The 24,191-nt window shown below is 40.4% G+C and overlaps 1 protein-coding gene across 2 annotated transcripts in view; it reads right to left on the reverse strand.

Moving 5' to 3' along the window:
• Positions 1-211: 211 nt before the first annotated feature.
• Positions 212-24,191, reverse strand: part of GUCY1A2 (guanylate cyclase 1 soluble subunit alpha 2) — a 252,779-nt gene continuing 228,799 nt past the window's right edge. For both annotated transcript variants that reach the window (XM_070751674.1, XM_070751675.1), the window contains exon 8: positions 212-2,173. In XM_070751674.1, the coding sequence (XP_070607775.1) occupies positions 1,966-2,173 (208 nt within the window). In that variant the 3' untranslated portion in view covers positions 212-1,965. The remainder of the gene's footprint in view (positions 2,174-24,191) is intronic.

A 24,191-nucleotide genomic window follows, 5' to 3' on the forward strand; every position in this document is an offset into this window, starting at 1 on the left:
AATAAAAGAGAGACATAGAACCAAGCTTTCTAAGGCATTGAACATTGTTCATGGTTTCTTTTTTTTTTACAACTAACATCAATATTTTGAAGTTCCAAACACTGAACTTTATTGTATGGGATGTTTCTAAAATATATCACATTATGATTAAGCATGAAAGTTATTATAGATGTATCAGTCCCCCACAAAAAACTTTCTAAATCCAACAATATTTATAGCTTTAGATTTTAATCCATGCTAGTAACTAGGTAACAATAGATTGAGTGAGCTACACAACAAAGGATATGACAAACTATAACAATGTGGGAGACGTTCAGGGGATAAAGTACTAATCACATACTTTTAGGTATATTTCATTACCTACTAATGAAAGAAACAGTGTAAATTAGAGTTAGGTTTAGTATAACAAACCTTCTAATCTGATTTATTAACAGGGTAAATAGTTAAAATTCTACAAGGGTAACTGAAGATTCTATTTTGGAATAGTCTAATTCCAACTACTAAACACAATCGGCATGGTCTCAAAGATGCTTTTCCCCCCCCTCTTCAAAAGGCAACTGGACTGTTTTTCCCCCTTTATTTTCAGGCTTCTAGACAAGGAAGAAAAAAGAAGATGTTTTACTTCTCATCCAAGAAGCTTCATCAGTTCTGATGGCAGGATTAGCTCCCTGCCACCAGAGCTGATGAAGCTTCTTGGCTGAAAAGCAAAATGTTTTCTTTTTCTTCCACAAAGGGGAAAAAAAACCCCCAGTCCAGTTTCTTTTTGAATTAAAAAAAGCACCTTTGAGACAATTATGACCTGGATGATAGAATCTCCATGGACATGATCAGCATGGTTTTTTAAAAATACTATCCCAATATTGGACGTCTATTATGAGAATGAATAATGTGAACTTGGGCATGGGTGGATAAAACAAATGGCAGAAAAATGAAAATCACTAAAATATCATTCTTTACAGACTGCAATAAAATTGTGTATCGTAGTCATCCAACTTCAGAAATTGGATACCTATCAACGCTGAACAAGCTGTCCAGCTTCATATTTGTTATGGAATATGGGCCCTAAAAGTGAAATGTAGGTTTTTAAAAAGGGTAAAATCTTTAATGTATCATATCCCAAATTAAAATTTTCTTCTGCTAAAAAGGTTATAAATCATCTTTACAGTAACTGTACGAAGTGGTTAAAGAACGGCAATCAACCAGAAATGTTTTCACCCACAGCAATAAATCCCTCAATTGTAGGAATGTATCATACTCTGAGAAATCTCTGGTTGAACTTTGGCTTAACACTGTTTACAACTTTTGTATAAATTGTTTAGGTGCACGTGATTAAAAGATCAGGCGAACCCTGATTCGATTGAGATAAAAAGAGGATAGGAACAGTAGTAAGGAGTCAACACTGGCATACAACAATGGCCCATTTTCAGAAGAAAGCAACACAAACCCCCATGTACTCTATTTTAATGGATGTTATGGTTAGCAACCCTGGCCCCTCTTAATATTAATATAGCATGACCCTCATTATTCCCGGCCATGTCAGTGGATAGGAGTTAGCGTTCAATGATAACCAGGCAGCTACAAGCTACCTCTGACTTATTGGGATATCTCCACAGTTTGTTTAATTTAGATTCCTTTTCTAAAACAATAGCAAATAAACTCCCACCATACTGACATTTATGACCAATAGGATCTCTGGCAACAGAGAAATATTTTGTTGAAATTTGAATTTTGTAAAAAAAAGAAAAAAAAGAAAGTAAATCCCTGCTCCCTTGTTTGCCACTTTCCAGTTAATTTACTGACAACAATCACCCACCTTTAAAAAGTATTATTGCCTGACATTTCACACAGCTTTTTTTACTGCTTTTCTTGGAACAATGCAGTGAAAAAGAAAGCATCTCCTCTCTCTTGTCATGACCCAGTTCTGGGCTTGTGCTTTTTTGATGAGTCTTTGATCTGCAACAGGCTTCATAGGCTCGTTTCCCGAAGAAACATGGTGCCAATGTTGTAGGATATCTTTCTCACTCTGGCAGACGTGACAGAAGACTTTGGCGGCTTCTGACCAGTTCTGACCTCCAGGAAATAACAAATCCCAGGAATTTCCTTTGGAAAGTTGTCTGGAAGCTCTTCACGGGACCGAGGAACGAAGATAAAGTTTTCTTCCTTTTTCAGAAGCCTGAAAGGAAAAGACAAGAATGGGACAACTTTGAGTAATGGTTATCAAAAGGCAGTGCATTCCATCCTTAGGTTGCTTACAAAGACAGTTAAAGATTGGAGATTCAGACCGTTGACTGGTCATTGTTTTTTGTCTAAGATATATAGAGCAATGATGGTGAACCTATGGCATGCGGGTGGCACGCGAAGCCATATCTGCTGGCACGCAAGCCGTTGCCCTAACTCAGCTCAGAAGAGCCCTTCTGTAACGCTTTCTACATGGGGTTACCTTTGAAAAGTGTTCGGAAACTTCAGATCGTGCAGAATGCAGCTGCGAGAGCAATTATGGGCTTCTCTAAGTTTGCCCATGTTACTCCAACACTCCGCAGTCTGCATTGGTTGCCGATCAGTTTCCGGTCACAATTCAAAGTGTTGGTTATGACCTATAAAGCCCTTCATGGCACCGGACCAGAATACCTTCGGGACCGCCTTCTGCCCCATGTTGTTCTGGTGTTCGATTGATTGTGTGCTTGTTTTTTATATATTCTGGGGTTGTTTTTATGAATTTTTTAGCTTAAAATTGTAATTGGATTGGTGGGTATTGGATTTGTCACTATGTACTGTTTTGCCATTGTTGTGAGCCGCCCTGAGTCTGCGGAGAGGGGCGGCATATAAATCCAATAAATCTAATCTAATCTAATCCTTCACTCCTCCACTCGAAACAGAATGCCCTACGAAAGCAGACTATCAATCCTAGGTCTAGAAAGCTTAGAAATCATATGCTGCAACGTCCTGCCTGTCAATGACTACTTCAGCTTCAACCGCAACAACACAAGAGCACGCAACAGATTCAAACTTAATATTAATCGCTCCAAGCTTGACTGTAAAAAATATGACTTTAGCAATCGAGTTGTCGAAGCGTGGAACTCATTACCAGACTCAGTAGTGTCAACCCCTAACCCCCAACATTTCTCCCTTAGACTATCCACGATTGACCCCTCCAGGTTCATAAGAGGTCCGTAAGGGGCGTACATACGTGCACTAGCCTGCCTTTCGTCCCCTGTCCAATTGTCTCTCCTTCTCCCATATATCATATATCTTTTCTTCCTTTCATATATCTTCTCCTCTACTTTTATATCTTTTCTTTATATATAATACTTCATGTCTATCCTCTTCAATATGTATTGTGTATTGGGCTAAACAAACAAACAAACAAACAAACAAACAAACAAACAAACAAACAAATAAAGTGCATGTGTGTGCTGGCCAGCTGATTTTTGGCTCGCATAGAGACTCTGGGAGGATGTTTTTGGCTTCCAGAGAGCCTCCAGGTGGGTGGAGGAGGGTGTTTTTAGCCTCCCCTTGTTCCAGGGAAGCCTTTGGAGCTGGGGAGGGCAAAACACGAGCCTATTGGGCCCACCAGAAGTTGGGAAACAGCCCGTTTCCGGCCTCTAAGGGGCCTCTGGGGGGCGGAGGAAGTGGTTTTCACCCTCCCCCGGCATTGAATTATGGGTGTGGGCACTCATACATACGCAATAGCACGCACGCACATTTTTTCGGCACCTGGGGAAAAAAAGATTCGCCATCACTGATATAGAGTCACCAAGCCAAGCAGATCAATCTGAAGCCACAGTTCTTCGTTTTCTTGTACATGTGGAAAGAAACTCTCCAGAAGACCAAGAAATTAAGGTTTCTCCCAGTGTGTGCCTTGGTCCCTTCCTTACCAAAGCGATTGACTTTTATGTCAATTTTAGTATTAATGTTTATTATTTCATGGTTTATCTTGTTCCTTTCATGGCTGGTAAGCCATCTAGAGTTCTTTCTAGGAAAGATGGGTGGCATGCAAGTTTAACAAAAGAATAAATGAATTAGCATTACTGAAAATAGAAACATAGAAACATAGAAGACTGAAGGGCAGAAAAAGACCTCATGATCCATTGAGTCTGCCCTTATGCTATTTTCTGTATTTTATCTTAGGATGGATATATGTTTATCCCAGGCATGTTTAAATTCAGTTACTGTGGATTTATCAACCAAGTCTGCTGGAAGTTTGTTCCAAGGATCTACTACTCTTTCAGTAAAATAATATTTTCTCATGTTGCTTTTGATCTTTCCCCCAACTAACTTCAGATTGTGTCCCCTTGTTCTTGTGTTCACTTTCCTATTAAAAACACTTCCCTCCTGGACCTTATTTAACCCTTTAACATATTTAAATGTTTCGATCATATCCCCCCTTCGCCTTCTGTCCTCCAGACTATACAGGTTGAGTTCATTAAGTCTTTCCTGATACGTTTTATGCTTAAGACCTTCCACCATTCTTGTAGCCCGTCTTTGGACCCGTTCAATTTTGTCAATATCTTTTTGTAGGGGAGGTCTCCATAACTGAACACAGTATTCCAAATGGGGTCTCACCAGCACTCTATATAGCGGGATCATAATCTCCCTCTTCCTGCTTGTTATATCAACATATAGTAAATATGAGCACATGTTGAGAGATAAAAAATTCTAAACAAAGTTGGCACTATCATCTCTTTATATAAAATTTAGATAGATATATTAGATAGATATCAATGGATGGATGGATGGATGGATAGATGGATAGATAGATAGATAGATAGATAGATAGATAGAGGCAAACATACAGAGAGTGAAAGACACACAGAGAGAGAGTTTTGAGTCCATTCTACAGGAATGTAAAACTCTTTAAACTAAATTTCCTGAAAACTTTCATAAAATGATCTGAAAATAATAATTATAGTTTTTGTTATATAAACCAGTCGGTAAATTCTCAAAGATTAATATCTTTAGATATTTTTTATTAAGCAATGTTCCTGTAGAAAACCCTTACACATGGCACTCCATCAGGCCAAGCATATTCTACTAGGACTAGTTGTTATGCCTGTCTCCTGTTTTGTGCTCTATGTAATAGTGGCCTTTGAATTTAGAATGGCTATCATTTTCCTCTCAGAGATGTTCAGACCTTACTATTAGTTACTGGCTAATACTCATTAGATTAGATTATCCTTAGAAGGAAATTGTTGGCTCGTAGTTGTTATCTGCCTTATTATTTTTGTATTGGTTGCAATTCTGTATTAACTGCCCAGGGTCACAATTTTTTTGTCTGAATGGCCATATGCTTTGATTTGGTTATATAACTACATGCATAAATATTTTGAATTTGTCCCTCAGGGGTTGGGCCTTTCATTGCCTTTTCTTAATTTTCATTCCATAGGTCTTCTACATCAATTATTCCGGTTTAAACTTCTATTTGTTCCTATTTTACGGCTTAGTAGTAATTTGAATTTTTCAGGATGCTGCCTTTTGGCTCTTCAAACAATGTTGTCTAATAATGCAGAAAACTGATTTAAGTCTTTGTGTAAATTGGTGATGGATTGCCAGCAACTGACTTTAAAACAGAGGTCTTCAAACACCACAACTTTAAGTACAAGTGCACTAGAGTGCCTTCCGTCCCCTGTCCTATTGCTCTCCTATATCTCCTATACTTTCTTCTATTCCTATATCTCTTCTTCTATTCTTTCATTGATATGTTCTATTACTATATCTTCTTTTCTATTATTTCTTAGATATATTTTACTATGAGTATCTCCTCTATAACCTTCATCATGTATTTTACTATGTGTATATAGATACATACCCACTAAAACCCTCATTGTGTATTGGACTAAATAAATAAATAAAAATAAAAAAAAGTTTGAGGACCCCTGCATTTAAAGGCTGATAGCAGATTGAACTTTGTGCAAAGTTACAATCATCTGTACGGCAGAGAGAAATGCACATTCCTTGAACATTTGTTAGAAGATATACTGGAGATATCAGTACATAAATTTAAAATTTATCCTGATTAAAAAAAAAAACCCAAATGATTAGAATTTTGAATCATTTTAAGTAAAAATAGTTGAAAATGGTAACATGGCATATCTACTTTGTAACTCTGGAGTTATGTGTTGTTGTTGAGAAATGCACCAATGGTTTTGTGTATGGAAAATGAAACAATAAATAATGCTAACAATGATTTTATGGTTTATTGAATTTTAATTATCCATTTGTTTGTTTACACATAAATTGAAATGGATTATTAGATAGCTGTTCTCTTGTGCACCATGCAAAGAATGGTGCTTTTGAGATAGTAAACAAATGCTCTGTTAAGCTAGCAATTCAACTGTTCTGACTGATGCAAAAATGTGTTTTTCATTTTGCATTTATTTAAAATTATACCTGCAATTTTCATTTAGTAAAAACGCACAAGGCAGCTCAAAAAAACAAATTTAAAATATATAATTTTTATTTGCTTGGCTGCAGTGGCAATAAACACGTCAATCAAATGTATCTCTCAATAGATATACTGTATTTCTAAAGATTCCAACCAGTTTTTGAACATAGCTAATACGTGATTCTGGCTTCCTGGTTGATTTTACTTATCCGAAGGTCGCCAAAGGTGATCACATGCTGAGATCATAGCAACTACCAAGAAAAATGTCCACAATTATCATGGTTCCTGGTCCTGTTTGTAATTCACCCTTTTTAGAACTTTGTTTTCTATATGTTAAGGGAGCAATAGAGCAACATAACCTTTGAACCTGAGTTCAGAAACAAATAAACAGCCAACCATGTAAAATGTCAGATGTTTTGGATATTTTACTCATGTCAACTGCAGTAAGCTACCTTTGATAACCAGCATGGCTAACTGAAGCAGGAACAGCTTCAGGTGAAATGAGAGCTGATAAATCAACTCTGTCATTAACATGGCCTGGCTTTCCACCAATAGCAGAATGCCTGGAAGTACTTATAAGCAGGCTATTTCAAGTGATTGCAACTTTAGATTTCTGTGCTCCTCTAGAATAAATTGTTGCTTTGCCACCAGCTGAATGACAGATCAAGAGTTGCATAAAGTATGATTTGCCTATCTATCTACCCCCATTTTTCTGTGATTGAAATGTCAGGTACAGTGATCCCTCGTTTTTCGGGGGCGATGCGTTCCAAGACCACCCGTGAAAAACGAATTTTTGTGAAGTAGAGGAAAGATATTTTTTTACTTATTTAATGAGTATTTGGACTTTTAAAACCCAGCCTTTGCATTAAACAGTCATTCTATAATGTTTCTCAGCTGAAACTACATATCCTACCAGTTTCTTTAATAGAATACAGTAGTACTGTAGAAGAATTTTATGAATTTTTAATGGATTTAAAATTTTCAATGGATTTAATGGATTTAAGTCCCCTTTGAAAACCCGTGAAATAGCGAATACGCGAAAGATGAACCCTGAAGTAGCGAGGGATTACTGTATATCAATCAAACCAGAGTGAGTAAAAGGAAGCAAACAGTGTGGGTATTGATATAAAAATTGTGTTCATGAAAACTTCAAATAGGAAGGGCTACAGCTCACTCAGGGCTAGTTTATAGCTAAACTGTATTTTTCAGCTGTTGTATCTAAGTAAACACAGTTTATGAAATAGTATAGGGCAGTGATGACAATTCCCCCCTCCTCGGGTGCTAAAAGCGCGCGCTCATGTACTTTACACACAATGCCCACACCCATAATTCAATGTCTGAGGAGGGTGAAAGCGTTTCCCCGTCTCTTCTGGAGGCTGGAAATGGCCCATTTTCTGACTTCTGGTGAGCCAAGTAGGCCCGTTTTTTGCCCTCCCCAGGCTCCAGAGGCTTCCCTAGATCCTGAGGAGAGCAAAAATGCCCTCCCCCATCCCCCCGAGGCTCTCCCAGATCCTCTGCGTGAAAATCAGCTGGCCAGCTAAGCTAGGGCAACAAGGTTGAGCAGAGGTTGCACTAGAAAAACTCCAAAATCCCTGTCAACTCTATTATTCTATATTCTATTACAGTGGTACCTCTACTTATGAGCTTAATTCATTCCGTGACCAGGTTCTTAAGTAGAAAAGTTTGTAAGAAGAAGCAATTTTTCCCATAGGAATCAATGTAAAAGCAAATAATGTGTGAGATTGGAGAAACCACTGGCAGGGTGAAGGCCCTGTTTCCTCCCAGGAGATTCCTAGAGAGGCCCCAAGGAGGCTTCTCCCCGCCTTTTCCGGCCCTGTTTCCTCCCAGGAGATTCCTATAGGGGCCCCACAGAGGCTTCTCTCTGCCTTTTCCGGCCCTGTTTCCTCCCAGGAGATTCCTAGAGAGGCCCCATGGAGGCTTCTCCTCGCCCTTTCCGGTTACAGTTTTGGAGGCTCAGGTTTGTAAGTGGAAAATGGTTCTTGGGAAGAGGCAAAAAAAATCTTGAATACCCAGTTCTTATCTAAAAGAGTTCAAAAGTAGAGGCGTTTGTGGGTAGAGGTACCATTGTACCTGCCCAATTCTCAAGCGTCACATTGATATAGATATTATATGATTCTCTCTAATTCCTTCCTGAGGTAAAATGAGAATCCACCATAAATTATACAGATGACGTGGCATTATCACTTGTGCTTCGGGAGTGACAGTCAGATTTGTGTAAAAATGTGTAAATGCAGAGAATGGCACAAATCCAAGGGGATACACAACACTTTTACTCTAAGGGGATATAATGTGAAAGTCAGTTGTAATTCACACATGCTTCTTTCTCTGGGTAGCTGGCTGCTATAATATGAAGTCCCTCAGACCATATAAGTGAGAGATATGAACCATCAGCCATGTCCTCCCAGCTGAGAAAGATAAAATCCAAGGTGCTAACTAAAAAAAGCGGACGAGCATCACAAGTTTTCAATCTCCTCCTCTGAATATAGAAGGAGGAGAGGAGGAGAAACAGCAGGAAATAAATGAGCCTGAATACATTCCATATCTGCATCATTTAATCTGACGTTTTTTTGTTCTTGGTTCAAAAGGTACAGTCATTAGCTCTGTCAAATTCATATGAACTAAAACGATCACTAATGACATGAGGCAGTTCGAGGTAGTCTATTCAGATGCTGGATGAACAATGTTCGTGGACCATATGGTTTGGGCATTGAGCTGTCTTGGCATAGTGAAGTAAACTTTCCTATTGCTTGTTTCATGGTGTGATTCAACTGTTGGTCAAATTTATTAATGTATTAATTAGCTTATTTATTTATTTATTTATTGGATTTGTATGCCGCTCCTCTTTGGAGACTCGGGGCGGCTAACAGCAACAGTAAGACATTGTACAATAATAATCCAATACTAAAAACGATTAAAAACCCATTAATATAAAAACCAAACATACATACAGACATACCATGCATAAAATTGTAAAGGCCTAGGTGGAAAGAGTATCTCAATTCCCCCATGCCTGACGGCAGAGGTGGGTTTTAAGTAGCTTACGAAAGGCAAGGAGGGTGGAGGCAATTCTAATCTCTGGGGGGAGTTGGTTCCAGAGGGGCGGGGCCGCCACAGAGAAGGCTCTTCTCCTGGGTCCTGCCAAGCGGCATTGTTTAGTTGACGGGACCTGGAGAAGACCCACTCTGTGGGACCTAACTGGTCGCTGGTATTCGTGCAGATTTGTTATATATAGATTGGGCTTTTATGCCGCCCCGAGTCCTCGGAGAGGACTTAAAACATATAAAACATATAATAAACTATATACAATATCTTAGAAGCAGTTAGTTAATTTAAAAATCTAAAACCCCAAGAAACCATTAAAAAAACAGTCATTCCATTCGCTCAGCATTCTCTCAATATATTCATTGGCCAGCGGGCTAGAATCTATTAGCCCCAAGACTGGTGGCATAAATGAGTCTTAAGACTCTTACGAAAGGCGAGGAGGGTGGGGGCAGTACGAATCTCCAGGGGGAACTGATTCCAGAGGGCAGGGGCTCCCACAGAGAAGACTCTCCCCCTAGGTCCCGCCAAACAACATTGTCTAGTTCAGTGTTTCCCAACCTTGGCAACTTGAAGATATTTGGACTTCAACTCCCAGAATTCCCCAGCCAGCAAATGCTGGCTGGGGAATTCTGGGAGTTGAAGTCCAGATATCTTCAAGTTGCCAAGGTTGGGAAACACTGGTCTAGTTGACGGAACCTGAAGAAGGCCGACTCTAACTGACAGATCAATCACAGGAAATTGAATAGGAAAGGTATGCACAAATAAAGAAAGGAAACAAATATTGTCTTATTTTCTTCCATTCAGTGTGGCAGAGCCTTGGTACCCCTGTTGAGAAGAATTACAAAGATCCAGGCTTAATTAACCATTTTTCTTGCTGACTCTTGTTCACAGAACTGGTGTAGTATAATGAGGGGTGGCTCTAGTGAGGAAAATGCATTCAGAGAAAAGACAGGATACACATCTAATTTACTAAAACAAATGAAAGCCCTCCTATAGTACAGAACCATTTCTCCTACAATAATGACGGGGTGTTGAAAAACACTGCACGAAATCATAGCATAACTTGTTTCAATTATGTCCAGATAAATTAATATAATGGTACCTTTGTCTACAAACACCTCTACCTACAAACTTTTCTAGATAAAAACCAGGTCTTCAAGATTTTTTTGCCTCTTCTCAAGAATTATTTTCCACTTACAAAGCTGAGCCTCCAAAACTGTAACTGAAAAAGGAAGGGAGAAGCCTTCATGGGACCTCTCTAGAAATCTCCTGGGAGGAAACAGGGCCGGAAAAGGAAGGGAGAAGCCTCCGTGGGGCCTCTCTAGGAATCTCCTGGGTTTCCCCAATTGCACGCATTATTTACTTTTACATTGATTCCTATGGGAATAATTGCTTCTTCTTACAAACGTTTCTACTTAAGGACCTGGTCACGGAACGAATTAAGTTTGTAAGTAGAGGTACCACTGTATTTGGTTTGTTGGAAAGAAAGAGAAGATAAATAAACTCATGTTTTAATCATACTGGTGAGAAAAATAAATCCCAGTATTTACAGAATGCTATTCTATAAGTAATCTGTTTTGCTACTGTGAAATTGGCAAAGTACTACCACGTTCAAAATAATACTTCTAAAGTTAGAAACATATAGACGAAAATAGTATTTTTTATTAGACTATTAGGTGCAGTAGAGGATTTATCTACACATAAAGTCTGTCCACATAATGTCTGGATGGACCATCTAAACAAGACTAATGTAAACACTATACCCAAAATAGAAAGCACATATTGTATTAAGGAAAAGCAGCGTGGGATAAATAAGCAAGCATGCACTTGGGAATTAGATATTTTGAAACTAGCAGGCTACTTGGCTCATGGCAAAGTTCAGACTATGATATTATTTTTGAACAAATTGAATGGACCCTCAGCTTTTTGGCAAAACAATATCTTGGAGCTGTCAAAATTGTACAAAACTTTTTACGTCTATGTATAAAACCATTTTAATCCATCCGTGGGTTCTGCACAAGTCATATAACTTCAGATGATGACATACAACTACTGTATTTTTCAGACTCTAAGACACTCCAAACTATAAGACGCACTGAGCTTTTGGGGAGGAAAACAAGAAAAAAAAATCTGCCTCCCTGCAATTTGCCTCCTTGGAGCAAACCTAGTCAGCTTCAACACAGCCTGATTTAACATGAGCAGCGGATTGGCAGTTGGATCTGCTTCCCGGAATACCACCAATCCACTATTTCATAGTGCAGGGATTGCTGTAGCTCACTGGTGCTGGTGCTGCCCATCGGCGCTGCCCATCGGCGCCTCCTATAACCGCCTCTGTGCACCCTATTTTCAGCCTCTGCCCATTCCATTTTCAGTTTCTGCCCATTCCATTTTTGGCCCATTCCAGGCAACGAGGATAAATTAGATTAGATTAGATTTATTGGATTTATATGCCGCCCCTCTCCGTAGACTCGGGGCGGCTCACAACAATGGTAAAAAACAATACATAGTAACAAATCTAATATTTAGCAATCTAAATTACAGTTTTAGGTTAAAAAATCCAAAAGAGCCCCAATATATAAAAAACAAGCACACAGTCGAATCATACACAGAAACTACATGGGCAAGGGGGAGATGTTTCAATTCCCCCATGCCTGACGGCAGAGGTGGGTTTTAAGGAGTTTCCGAAAGGCAAGGAGGGTGGGAGCAATTCTAATCTCTGGGGGGGGCTGGTTCCAGAGGGTCAGAGCCACCACAGAGAAGGCTCTTCCCCTGGGTCCCGCCAGACGACGTTGTTTAGTCAATGGGACCTGGAGAAGGCCCACTCTGTGGGACCTAACCGGTCATTGGGATTCGTGCGGCAGAAGGCAGATAGGTGGCAGCAGTGATCCTGACTGCCTGGAAAGGGCCGAAAACAGGACACATGGAGGCTGAAAATGGGGCGTGCGAAAGCAGTGATACCTGGCAGAGGTGATGGGTGGTGATGATCCCAGCAGCCTGGAGCAGCTGTATTCCAGAAGGCAGATCTAACCTCCAATCAGCTGCTTGTGCTAAATCAGTCTGTGCTGAAGGTGACCAGGCTGTTTGCTCTCTGCTGCAAGGAAGCAAACTGCTAGGAGGCAGAGGCAGAAGGATGGGGGCTTCAGCAACATTTGCTCTATAAGATGCAAAGACATTTCCACCCACTTTTGTAGGGGGAAAAGTGCATTTTATAGTCTGAAAAATACAGTAAATAAAATAGGGCATCTTTTATCAAACAGTTTTATATTCATATAGTCTTCGGAGTGGGGCGGCATACAAATCTAATAAATTATTATTATTATTATTATTATTATTATTATTATTAATAATATTATTATTATTACAGTATTATATTCATATTCATACCTATTCATTTTCTCTTTTTTCGTTTTGAGAAAAATGGGTCCGATAACAGTAAGGACTTTTTTGTAACTGTAATAGGATCCTGTTTTTGCCTTGTCCCTGACCAAGACAAATAAACAAAAAATAATAATTTTGAGGGGGAGAATCAGAATATTAAAACTATGGCAGAATTAGTGGGAAACTCACTGGGCTAACTGGGATCAAATCCATGTAATACAGAAAGATATTCTGAAATGGGAAATATTTTAGAAATTAAATTTTTAAAAAATCTACCATAACTTTAAAATAAATTATGGATGAACATTAGAAAAAAAGTAACTTTTTGCATTAATTATTGCACTTATTTTATGATTATTAATATATGACTCCAACTTTTATATTACTCATATATTTGTCCAAATAATTTAGCTATTTTTATGATTAATTACTATTTAGAAAATAAGTGGGAAATCACTGTAATGATGGAAAAAATTCATCACTTTTAATAAAATTACATTTCTAATCCAGTTCATTATTAAGGATGAGCGCAACTCCAGTTTTAGATAATCCTTAAATAAAAATTTGTCCTTTGTGAAAAATAATGTGTCTTGTATGTAACCTCAAGAGAGCTAGCTAGGATTGATGCTGGAATGCAAGATCTCTGGGGAATTACATCAGCCTAGGAAGTTGGAATTATCCCAGAAAAAAACTCAAAGAAAATTAAAAATCCATGTACAAGTCAGTTTGAATTGTGGGAACTTAATTCATTGTCATGAAGTACTGTTTTTATAGAGCTGTGGCCAGTTAAAAATAGGACATGGAATTAGATGGAACACTAGTTTTGTCTTGCGTAAGTAAACAATAAGAAATTTATTTCTAGGCTTGCTATTCTCTTGTCATTGTTAAAACAATCCCAAAGCAGGAATACAATTATACCTGGGAGACTTTTCTAACACAGTGCCCTCAGGATGATTCAAGTTGCACTTTTTAGACACTGCACAAACCTATTGTATCTCCAGTATACTATTAGAACTGGGAAATACCAATGCAATAAACTGAACCAAGCTGAACCCGCCTTGGTCCTTTCTAGACTTCTGAAAAAGATATTTTCACTAGTATGTGATTATTCATTTACTTATTTAAAACTTTTACATGATTGGCACTCACAACCAAAGAACACAAATAGCATACGAGGATAATCAAATAAATAACCCCCCCCCCCACACACACACACAGATTTATGATACTGAGGTCACTGAAGTCTGTTGATACTAATACTAATTTGATTGTACAATGGAAATTGCAATTTAGGGGGTTAAAGTGTTAAGGGAAGGTTTGTGATACTGTCCATAGCCAAAAATAGTGTATTTACTTCCCCATCTCTACTTCGTGGAAATTCAACTTTCGCGGGCGGTCTCGGAACGCATCTCCCGCGAAAATCGAGGGAACACTGTATACCTAGAGGTATCTGAGTAAATTGTACTCGTACAGTAAGAAGAAACAAGTTCCTAACCACATGAGATCTTGACAGAGCCAATTGTACATGTATCTGATGTGATTTTTCCCAGCTTCACCTGAAGCTTGTGATCCACTTACAAGTGTGTTCAGGTACCGCTAGCTGATTTAGTTTGGTTAAGAGAATGTCCGATATGATGGTATAGAATGTAGAACTGAAGTCTACAAAGAGGACCCTAGCGTAGGTCATTGGAGATTCAAGATGTTGAAGGATGCAGTGTAGAGCCATATTAACAGCATCATCTGTTGATCTATTTGCTCGGTATACAAATTGCAGGGGGTCTAACAGTAGATCCGTGATGGTTTTCAAGAGGAACATCACTAGCCTTTCAAAGGTTTTCATAACTACAGATGTTAGAGCAACTGGTCTGTAGTCATTCAGTTCCTTGATGGAGGGCTTATTCAGCACTGGGATGATAGTAGAGCGTTTGAAGCAGGAAGGAACATAGCACAACTCTAGTGATTTGTTGAAGATTTGGGCGAAGATGGTCACCTCCTCCCCTTCCTCAAGAGCCTGAAGACTCATCTATGCTGCCAGGCTTGGGGCAATTAGATCTTAGCCCCTAGCCGACAAATATTATGTATGGTTGTTGTTTGAGTGGGTATGATTGATTTTTAATATAATTGGGGATTTTAGACTAGTTTATTTAGTTTTAAATTAATTGGATTTAGGCCACTGTGTTGTATTGTTTTCTTTTTATATGTTGTAAGCCACTCCGAGTCCTTAGAGACGGGAGGCATATAAATCAAATTAATAAATAAAATAAATATACTTGTCCAGAAACCAGAACTCAGAACCATCTCTATGTATGCACTAAAAACCATCTATTTACATATACCTATATCCAAGGGTGGGCAGCAGGCAGGACAGGGTGGAACGCAGTTCCACTGGCAGAAATGAAGCTGTGTGCCCCGCTCCAGATGAATATCCCCCCTCCCATCCTCCTCCTCCTCCTCGGAAAGCGGCATGGGGACCAGCACCGGCAGGAGTTGTGGGGGGGGCATTTCGTCCCCCCTCTTTTCTCAACAGCTGATCAGGACCCATTCGCCTAGCTACCCAGCCTGAGGTAGGGGGCGACCCAGGAAAGAGACTGCGGGAAGCAAATTGTCACCCAAGAGAGCGATACTGGTGAGGTTGTAAGTCGATTTAACAGTTCACTTGAACGATGATGATCGTTCAAGCCACTCCCACCTGGTCACATGGCCGGCAAACCACTCCTACCAAGTCACATGACCATCAAACCACACTCACAAAATAAGCCACACACACACAGTGTGGCAATAAAAATTTGGCTGCCCATTACTGCCTATACCTATACCTACACCTACATATATGTTGTAAATCACATTAGAGAAACATCTTTCAGCTGTGGCGAGGGGGGCGTTTGCCCAGGTTCGCCTGGTGCACCAGTTGTGGCCCTATTTGGACCGGGAGTCACTGCTCACAGTCACTCATGCCCTCATCACCTCGAGGCTCGACTACTGTAATGCTCTCTACATGGGGCTACCTTTGAAAAGTGTTCGGAAACTTCAGATCGTGCAGAATGCAGCTGCGAGAGCTATCATGGGCTTTCCTAAATATGCCCATGTCACACCAACACTCCGCAGTCTGCGTTGGTTGCCGATCAGTTTCTGGTCACAATTCAAAGTGTTGGTTATGACCTATAAAGCCCTTCATGGCACTGGACCATAATATCTCCGGGACCGCCTTCTGCCGCACGAATCCCAGCGACCAGTTAGGTCCCACAGAGTTGGCCTTCTCCGGGTCCCGTCAACTAAACAATGTCGTTTGGTGGGACCCAGGGGAAGAGCCTTCTCTGTGGCGGCCCCGACCCTTTGGAACCAACTCCCCCCAGATATCAGAGTTGCCCCCACCCTCCTAGCCTTTCGTAAGCTCCTTAAAACCCACCTCTGTCGTCAGGCATGGGGGAATTGACATGTTCCCTCCCCCTAGGCTTATAAAATTTATGCATGGTATGTTAGTATGTATGATTGGTTTTAATTTGTGGTGTTTTTTAAATTAACTTAAATATTAGATTTGTTTTACATTGTATTGTTATTGCTGTGAGCCGCCCCGAGTCTGCAGAGAGGGGTGGCATACAAATCTGATTAAACTTAAACTTAAATTATCAGAATTAAGAGGTCTTTGGTATGCTTGCAAACAAATAAAAGCATTCCCTAATTTCTCTGACTTTTCATTGCCAGACTTCATTGTAATCTGCCCTCCCTCCGTCTCCCCCGACTCTCTCATTCTCTCTCAAAAATGTTTACAATGGTTGAATTTAGAATAGTTCATTTTCTACCAAGAATGGCAAATACTCAAATTCTTTTTGTAGAATTAACTGACCAAAACCCTGCATTTTGTTGCAAGCCAAAGCTTGTTATGCACGTTATTGTTATGCAGATAATTTCAATCAAAAGTTCGATTTATCTCGGAAGTAATAACGAACTCAACCAGCAAAAGTTATTAGTATGATAATAAACCACCCATTATGATTGCTCATGTATTTTTAAAAGTTTTATCTCTCATTATATTTCTCAGGCAACTGAACAATTCATACACTACTGCCCCTGAATAATGCATAAATGTTGAATATAAAATGCAATATGATAAAGCAATTACTGGCTGGTTGGTTAAAATATAGATATCATAGCTGGCTGTTAATTGCTTGTACTTGAACAAAAGCCTAACTTGATTTCTGTGTAAGGCCAGATTTATTTGGTTTCCTACAACATTTTTGCTTGGAAATACACTTTACGTAGCACTTTAAGATAGGATATAGTTTAAGAGGACAAGAAATCTGACAGAATATTTTACAAATGGTTCTTAAGGGACAGAAGATAATTCTCACTGATTCAGTTCTGATGTTGTTACAGCCTTTCTGGAGCTTAACCTCTGTTGCACTGAGCAATTTATGCAGGGGTGGGTTCCTCCCAGTTTGGACTAGTTCCCCTGGACTGGCAACTACCTGCTGGTGACGTCATGTTGACATCACTGAACTGGATCGGTCGATGCCAATCTATGGGTGCTGCCATTTTTTCCCCATTTTTTTTAAAATTTCTAATTTTTAAAAATTCTGTGCACGTGCAAAAGCTGAGTTTTTGGCACAGCACATGTGTCGCCATTTTGTTTTCAACGGTTTTTTTGCATTGTGTATGTGGGTGCAGGGCACGGGAGGAAGTGAACCAGCAGTGAGTAAGTTGGAACCTACCCCTGAGTGTTTTGCTGGGCTCTCTGATAGGAGCCTCCCGAAAATTCAAGGGTACAAATTTCAGACACACACACGTTTGAAAATTCAAAACAATGTTCTTTATCACAAAATTCAAAATAAACTAAGCACTCTTTTTGTAGTCTGTACAATTTCCCTTAAGCAGTCATTAAGTACTTAGCTAGCAGCTGTGAAGAAACTTCACACCCCTTCTTCTTCCAACGAAGTGAGACACACACACACATTGCTCTGCTTTGGTTTCAAAGGCGTGAAAAATAATCAAACAAAGTCCAGAAAACAGCAACACATGATTCCTGAAGAACTAAGATCAGATACTCTTTCACAATGGCCAAACTCACACGCTGCTATTTATAGCAGCAGCCCTAATTACTGGAGCCCCACCCAACCACAGGTGGCCTCATTTTCTCTTGTAATAATCCTTCAGTTGTTGTCTCCTATGCATCACTCTACGCATGCGTGGATGTGTCATTAATTCTTGTTCATGGATGATACAGATGATTGATCTCCTCCTGGGCTATCTGCCAATCTCCCCTCTTCCCTGTCACTCATGCTTCCTTGGTCAGAAGAGGCTTCATCGGCAGATACCATCGGGGGCAAAAAAGGCCTGCGGCATGTGGATGTCTCCCCCACATCCACCTGCACGTTCCTTGGGGCAGGAGCTGGGCCAGAGCTAACCACAACATTGAGTATATCCAAGGTTAGAATATTTACAGCTGCTAAAACAAGATAAGAGCAGCAAAACAAATTGGGAAAATTTTGACTTAAAGCACTGCACTCCCTAGTTTAAGAATTGTCTTAATTAAATTTAATCTATTAAACTGATAGCAGACATGCTTAATGGTTGTACTTATGAAATCCATCACCATTTTAAAAAGAGCATTATGTTTGAGAGCATATTAATTTTGAAAAAGAAGTTACTGATAAATTGGCCCTTTAGGCTGCAATAACCAAAAGAAGATTATGTCTAAAAATGAAAACTGTAGCATTTGGTTTATGAATGATATGATGTACTATATTCTCATAATATTTGGCAATTATCTGTCTTCTACTATTTTTCTGATCTTGACTGCAACTACAGCGGTACCTCTACTTACGAACTTAATTTGTTCCGTGACCAAGTTCTTAAGTAGAAAAATTTGTAAGAAGAAGCAATTTTTCCCATAGGAATCAATGTAAAAGCAAATAATGTGTGCGATTGGGGAAACCACAGGGAGGGTGGAGGCCCTGTTTCCTCACAGGACATTCCTAGAGAGGCCCCGTGGAGGCTTCTCCCTGCCTTTTCTGGCCCTGTTTTCTCCCAGGAGATTCCTAGAGAGGTCCGACGGAGGCTTCTTCCTGCCTTTTCCAGTTACAGTTTCAGAGGCTCAGGTTTGTAAGTGGAAAATAATTATTGGGAAGAAGCAAAAAAAAATCTTGAACACCCGGTTCTTATCTAGAAAAGTTCATAAATAGAGGTGTTCTTAGGTAGAGGTACCACTGTAGTTGACTTCAGGTTCTGTTTAGACAACATGTATGTTCTAGGGCTGACCTTGCTATTTAGTAAAATGAGACAAATATCTCAGACAGTTTCAAACATTTCTAACATGAGTACTCTCATTTTCTCTCACACAGCATTAAGGATGATCAATGTGCAATCTGAAGATTGCATGGGACATCACATCATTAATTTTGCAATTAACCATAATGCTCCCAGTCTTAGTAGGTGAAGTGCATTCGATGTGCAAAAACATAAAGGAGCCACCATGATGTGGAACTTATTAATGGCAACAATAGATTATGTGAAACTAGTAGCTGGATACCCGTCCTTCACTACAAAACCGAACTCTTTAGCATGGAGTAGAATATCTAAACTCCCAGCCCACAGGCTAGATGTGTCATGCACTGGCCACGCCCACTAGCACTTGGAACAGAGTTCTTTTCAGGTGGGAAGGAGGAGTAGAATGTCTAACTCCTTAGCATTAGAATGTGTTAATAATAATATAAAAAAATTGTAATGATATGATAGTCATTTCAAAAAATCCTTTCTTAGAGAGCACCTAGAAGCCAAGAAGAACATACACACCAAGTTTTAAGTTTGTAGGCTTTACGGTTCTGGAGATTTCATGATGATGCATGAGTGGTATTTCACTTATCTCTCTCTCTATATATAGATAGATTTGGCTCATGGTATTTACTGATCTTTGCTCACTATTTACTTCCACTTCAATGGACAAATATAGATAGAAACCAGACGAATGCACATGGGTTCACTCATTTCACCAACTTCATGGTGAGAAGGGAGAGGGATCTGTTTATATAAGGTAGTTTGCCCTGACTGTGTTGGTGGGAGTTTAATTTTTCCTTAGTTGTTCTTTAAGTAAGGTATTGTTCACTGTTGTTTGTCTAGTGTTAATACTGCTTGGAAAAAAATCCAGGTTTATTTTATTTTATTTTTTTTAAAAAGACAATTACAATCACTGACTGAGAAGCACCCGGCTGTTTCAGAAGGTTACAGCTGGGCACCGCTGCCTGCAGGAGCACCATTTTTGCAATCAGCAGCGGCGTTTTTGGCCAATCTGGAGGCTGAAACGGAGGTGGGGAATCCCAATAGGTAATTCCATGGGCGGAGCTTTGACGTCACGAAGATGTCCTTCCTGGTCGGCTGAAACGTGGCCTCCAGGAAGGACGTTTCGTGACATCAAAGCTCCACCCATGGAATTCCCTATTGGGATTCCCCACCTCCATTTCAGCCTCCAGATCGGCCGAAAATGCCGCTGCCGATTGCAAAAATGGCGCTCCTGTGGGCGCCGCCGCCCAGCTGTAACCTTCTGAAACAGCCGGGTGCTTCTTGGCGGCCTCCGGAACCGGAACCCGAACTTCTGGGTTCGGCATTTGGGAGAACGCCGAGAAGCCCCCCGGCTGTTTTAAAAGGTGACAGCCGGGCAGCGGCGCCCAGCAGAGCCCCATTTTGAGATTTTTTTCCCCTTGCACACATTAATCGCTTTTACATTGTTTCCTATGGGAAACATTGTTTCGTCTTACGAACTTTTCGCCTTACGAACCACCTTCCGGCACCAATTAAGTTCGTAAGATGAGGTATTACTGTATTCATTATTGGATTTGAACAAAATCATTCTTTATGTGAACAGGGACTCTAATGACACCAATTGACAACCTGACACTTCTCAGCACGATCAACCTCTTTTCTGAAATCACCTGACAGAAGATCAAATCATGTACTTGGGCCTGTGGACCGGCTCTTTCACACATTTAGGGCGAGATGTTAACACTATTCCAAATTAATTGGAAGAAAATGGGAAATGAAGATCTTACAGCCCCCAGAAAAACAAAGCTCCTCAAATAATCTGAAGATCTTTCCCTTAATGTCATGGCAATTAAGCATTATGTTCCTCCATATACCATATCTCCCCTTCAAACAATCACTGTGGGTACTGAATGGAATAAAGCCTTTAATCTATATCAGATTTATTACTTTAATATTTTTCAAATTCGGTGAAAATACAACCAAGAATAAAAAAACATCACAGTTGGATATTTCAATATAATATTGTATTATGGCTTTCCTTTAAAAAGAGGGGGGGGGGAATGAAGTAACACTGAATTACACACATTTGGTATCTATTTCAGCAAAGAGCTGGCATTTCACAAGTAAGTTCTCTACTATAACCGAATTAACAAAGTTTTGCTTTGTTGGATTGCAAATGAAAAGCATTTCATTTTCTGCAAAACGAGGCACTTAAATTGTTAGTTGATTTAGCAGGAACAATCCAAGCACAGAAACATAGAAGTCTGACGGCAGAAAAAGACCTCCTGGTCCATCTAGTCTGCCCTTATACTATTTTCTGTATTTTATCTTAGGATGGATATATGTTTATCCCAGGCATGTTTAAATTCAGTTACTGTGGATTTATCTACAACGTCTGCTGGAAGTTTGTTCCAAGGATCTACTACTCGTTCAGTAAAATAATATTTTCTCATGTTGCCTTTGATCATTCCCCCAACTAACTTCAGATTGTGTCCCCTTGTTCTTGTGTTCACTTTCCTATTAAAAACACTTCCCTCCTGAACCTTATTTAACCCTTTAACATATTTAAATGTTTCGATCATGTCCCCCCTTTTCCTTCTGTCCTCCAGACTCTACAGATTGAGTTCATGAAGTCTTTCCTGATACGTTTTATGCTTAAGACCTTCCACCATTCTTGTAGCCCGTCTTTGGACCCGTTCAATTTTGTCAATATCTTTTTGTAGGTGAGGTCTCCAGAACTGAACACAGTATTCCAAATGTGGTCTCACCAGCATTCTATATAGCGGGATCATAATCTCCCTCTTCCTGCTTGTTATACCTCTAGCTATGCAGCCAAACATCTTACTTGCTTTCCCTACCACCTGACTGCACTGTTCACCCATTTTGAGACTGTCAGAAATCACTACCCCTAAATCCTTCTCTTCTGAAGTACAGTGAACCCTCGATCATCGCGAGGGTTCCGTTCCAAGACCCCAAGCGATGATCGATTTTTCGCGAAGTAGCGGTGCGGAAGTAAAAACACCATCTGCGCGTGCACAGATGGTGTTTTTACTTCCACTGCCGCCCGCCCTTCGCCCGCCCACCCCGTTGCTCGCGCCTGGGGTGCGCGCGCGCTTGGGGAAACCCTAGCTCCGCTTCCCAGCTGGGAAGCGGAGCTAGGCTGCCCCAAGCTCGCGCGCGCCGCCCGCCCGCCCACGCTGTTGCCGGCTCAACTTCCCAGCTGGGAAGCGGAGCTAGGCTGCCCCAAGCTCGTGCGCGCCGCCCGCCCGCCCACGCTGTTGCCGGCTCCGCTTCCCAGCTGGGAAGCGGAGCTAGGCTGCCCCAAGCTCGCGCGCGCCGCCCGCCCGCCCACGCTGTTGCCGGCTCCGCTTCCCAGCTGGGAAGCGGAGCTAGGCTGCCCCAAGCTCGCGCGCGCCGCCCGCCCGCCCACGCTGTTGCCGGCTCCGCTTCCCAGCTTGGAAGCGGAGCTAGGCTGCCCCAAGCTCGCGCTCCAGCCCACCGCCGCTGGGGTCTTACCGGGGCAAGAGGGGGAAGACCCAGGGAAGCCTCTGCCCGGCGGGGAAACTCCACCATCTACGCATGCGTGGAAGGGCACGCATGCGCAGATGGTGGAGTTTACTTCCGGGTTGAAAACTAGCGAAATAGCCCTTTCGCGATCCTTGAGGACGCGAAACTCGAGGGTTCACTGTATTTGCTAACACAGAACTGCCAATACAATACTCAGATTGAGGATTCCTTTTCCCCAAGTGCATTATTTTACATTTGGAAACATTAAACTGCAGTTTCCATTGCTTTGACCATTTATCTAGTAAAGCTAAATCATTTACCATATTACAGATGCCTCCAGGAATATCAACCCTATTGCACACTTTAGAGTCATCGGCAAATAGGGAAACCTTCCCTACCAAACCTTCCCCTAAGTCACTCACAAACATATTAAAAAGAATAGGACCCAGAACAGACCCTTGTGGCACACCGCTTGTAACCTGTCTCTGCTCAGAATACTCGCCATTAACAATAACTCTCTGATGTCTATGCTTTAGCCAGCTGCAAATCCATCGAACTATCCAGGGATTAAGTCCAATCTTCACTAATTTATCTATCAGCTCTTTATGTGGAACCGTATCAAATATAATATTGTATTATGGCTTTCCTTTAAAAAGAGGGGGGCCAATGAAATAACCCTGAATTACGCACATTTGGTACTTATTTCAGCAGAGAGCTGGCATTTCACAAGTAAGTTATCTACCATAACCGAATTAACTAGGTTTTGCTTTGTTGGATTGCAAATGAAAAGCATTTCATTTTCTGCAAAACGAGGCACTTAAATTGTTAGCTGATTTAACAGGAACAATCCAAGCACAGAAACAATTTCTGCCTGTGGAACCGAGTAAACGTGGAAAGTGGTGCATCTTTCAAAGGTTTTCAGTGCTATTAGCGGGACAAATCTGTTCATTTTTCAGAAAAAGATGGAGTGAAAATCCCTTGTGTGCAGTAAGAGACACGCGTTCCCTGCTGCGCTCTATGGAGTATGCGGTATCTTGATTAGAGCCACTGGCTATAAACCCATGAGGTGGAATTTTCTAAATAAACAGAGTGCAACCAAGGAAACAACAATTCAAACGCAGACCTATAACTGCTGACAGTGGTTTTTGTTTTGCTTTGAAATTCATTTGAGGCATATATTTTACAATCTATAATATATTTACTATTTATTTATTTATTAGACTTTTATGCCACCCCTCTCCAAGGACTTGGGCTGGCTTACAACATATAATAAACAATACAGTGTTCCCTCGATTTTCGCGGATTCGAACTTCGCGAATAGCCTATACCACAGTTTTTCAAAAAAATATTAATTTAAAAATACTTCGTGGGTTTTTTTCTATACCACGGTTTTTCCTCCCCAATGACATCATACGTCCTCTCCAAACTAATATTTTTTGCAAATAAATAACAAAATAATAATTATTGTTAATAAATAATTATGTTTATAAATATCAGGATCACTAAGTGTCTTATTCAACGGTGAGTACCAGTAATAACGGTGAGTAAATGGTTGTTAAGGGAATAGGAAATGGTAATTTAGGGGTTTAAAGTGTTAAAGGATGGCTTG

Source organism: Erythrolamprus reginae, chromosome 4 (genome assembly GCF_031021105.1).
Source record: "Erythrolamprus reginae isolate rEryReg1 chromosome 4, rEryReg1.hap1, whole genome shotgun sequence".
Taxonomy (NCBI): Eukaryota; Metazoa; Chordata; class Lepidosauria; order Squamata; family Dipsadidae; genus Erythrolamprus; species Erythrolamprus reginae.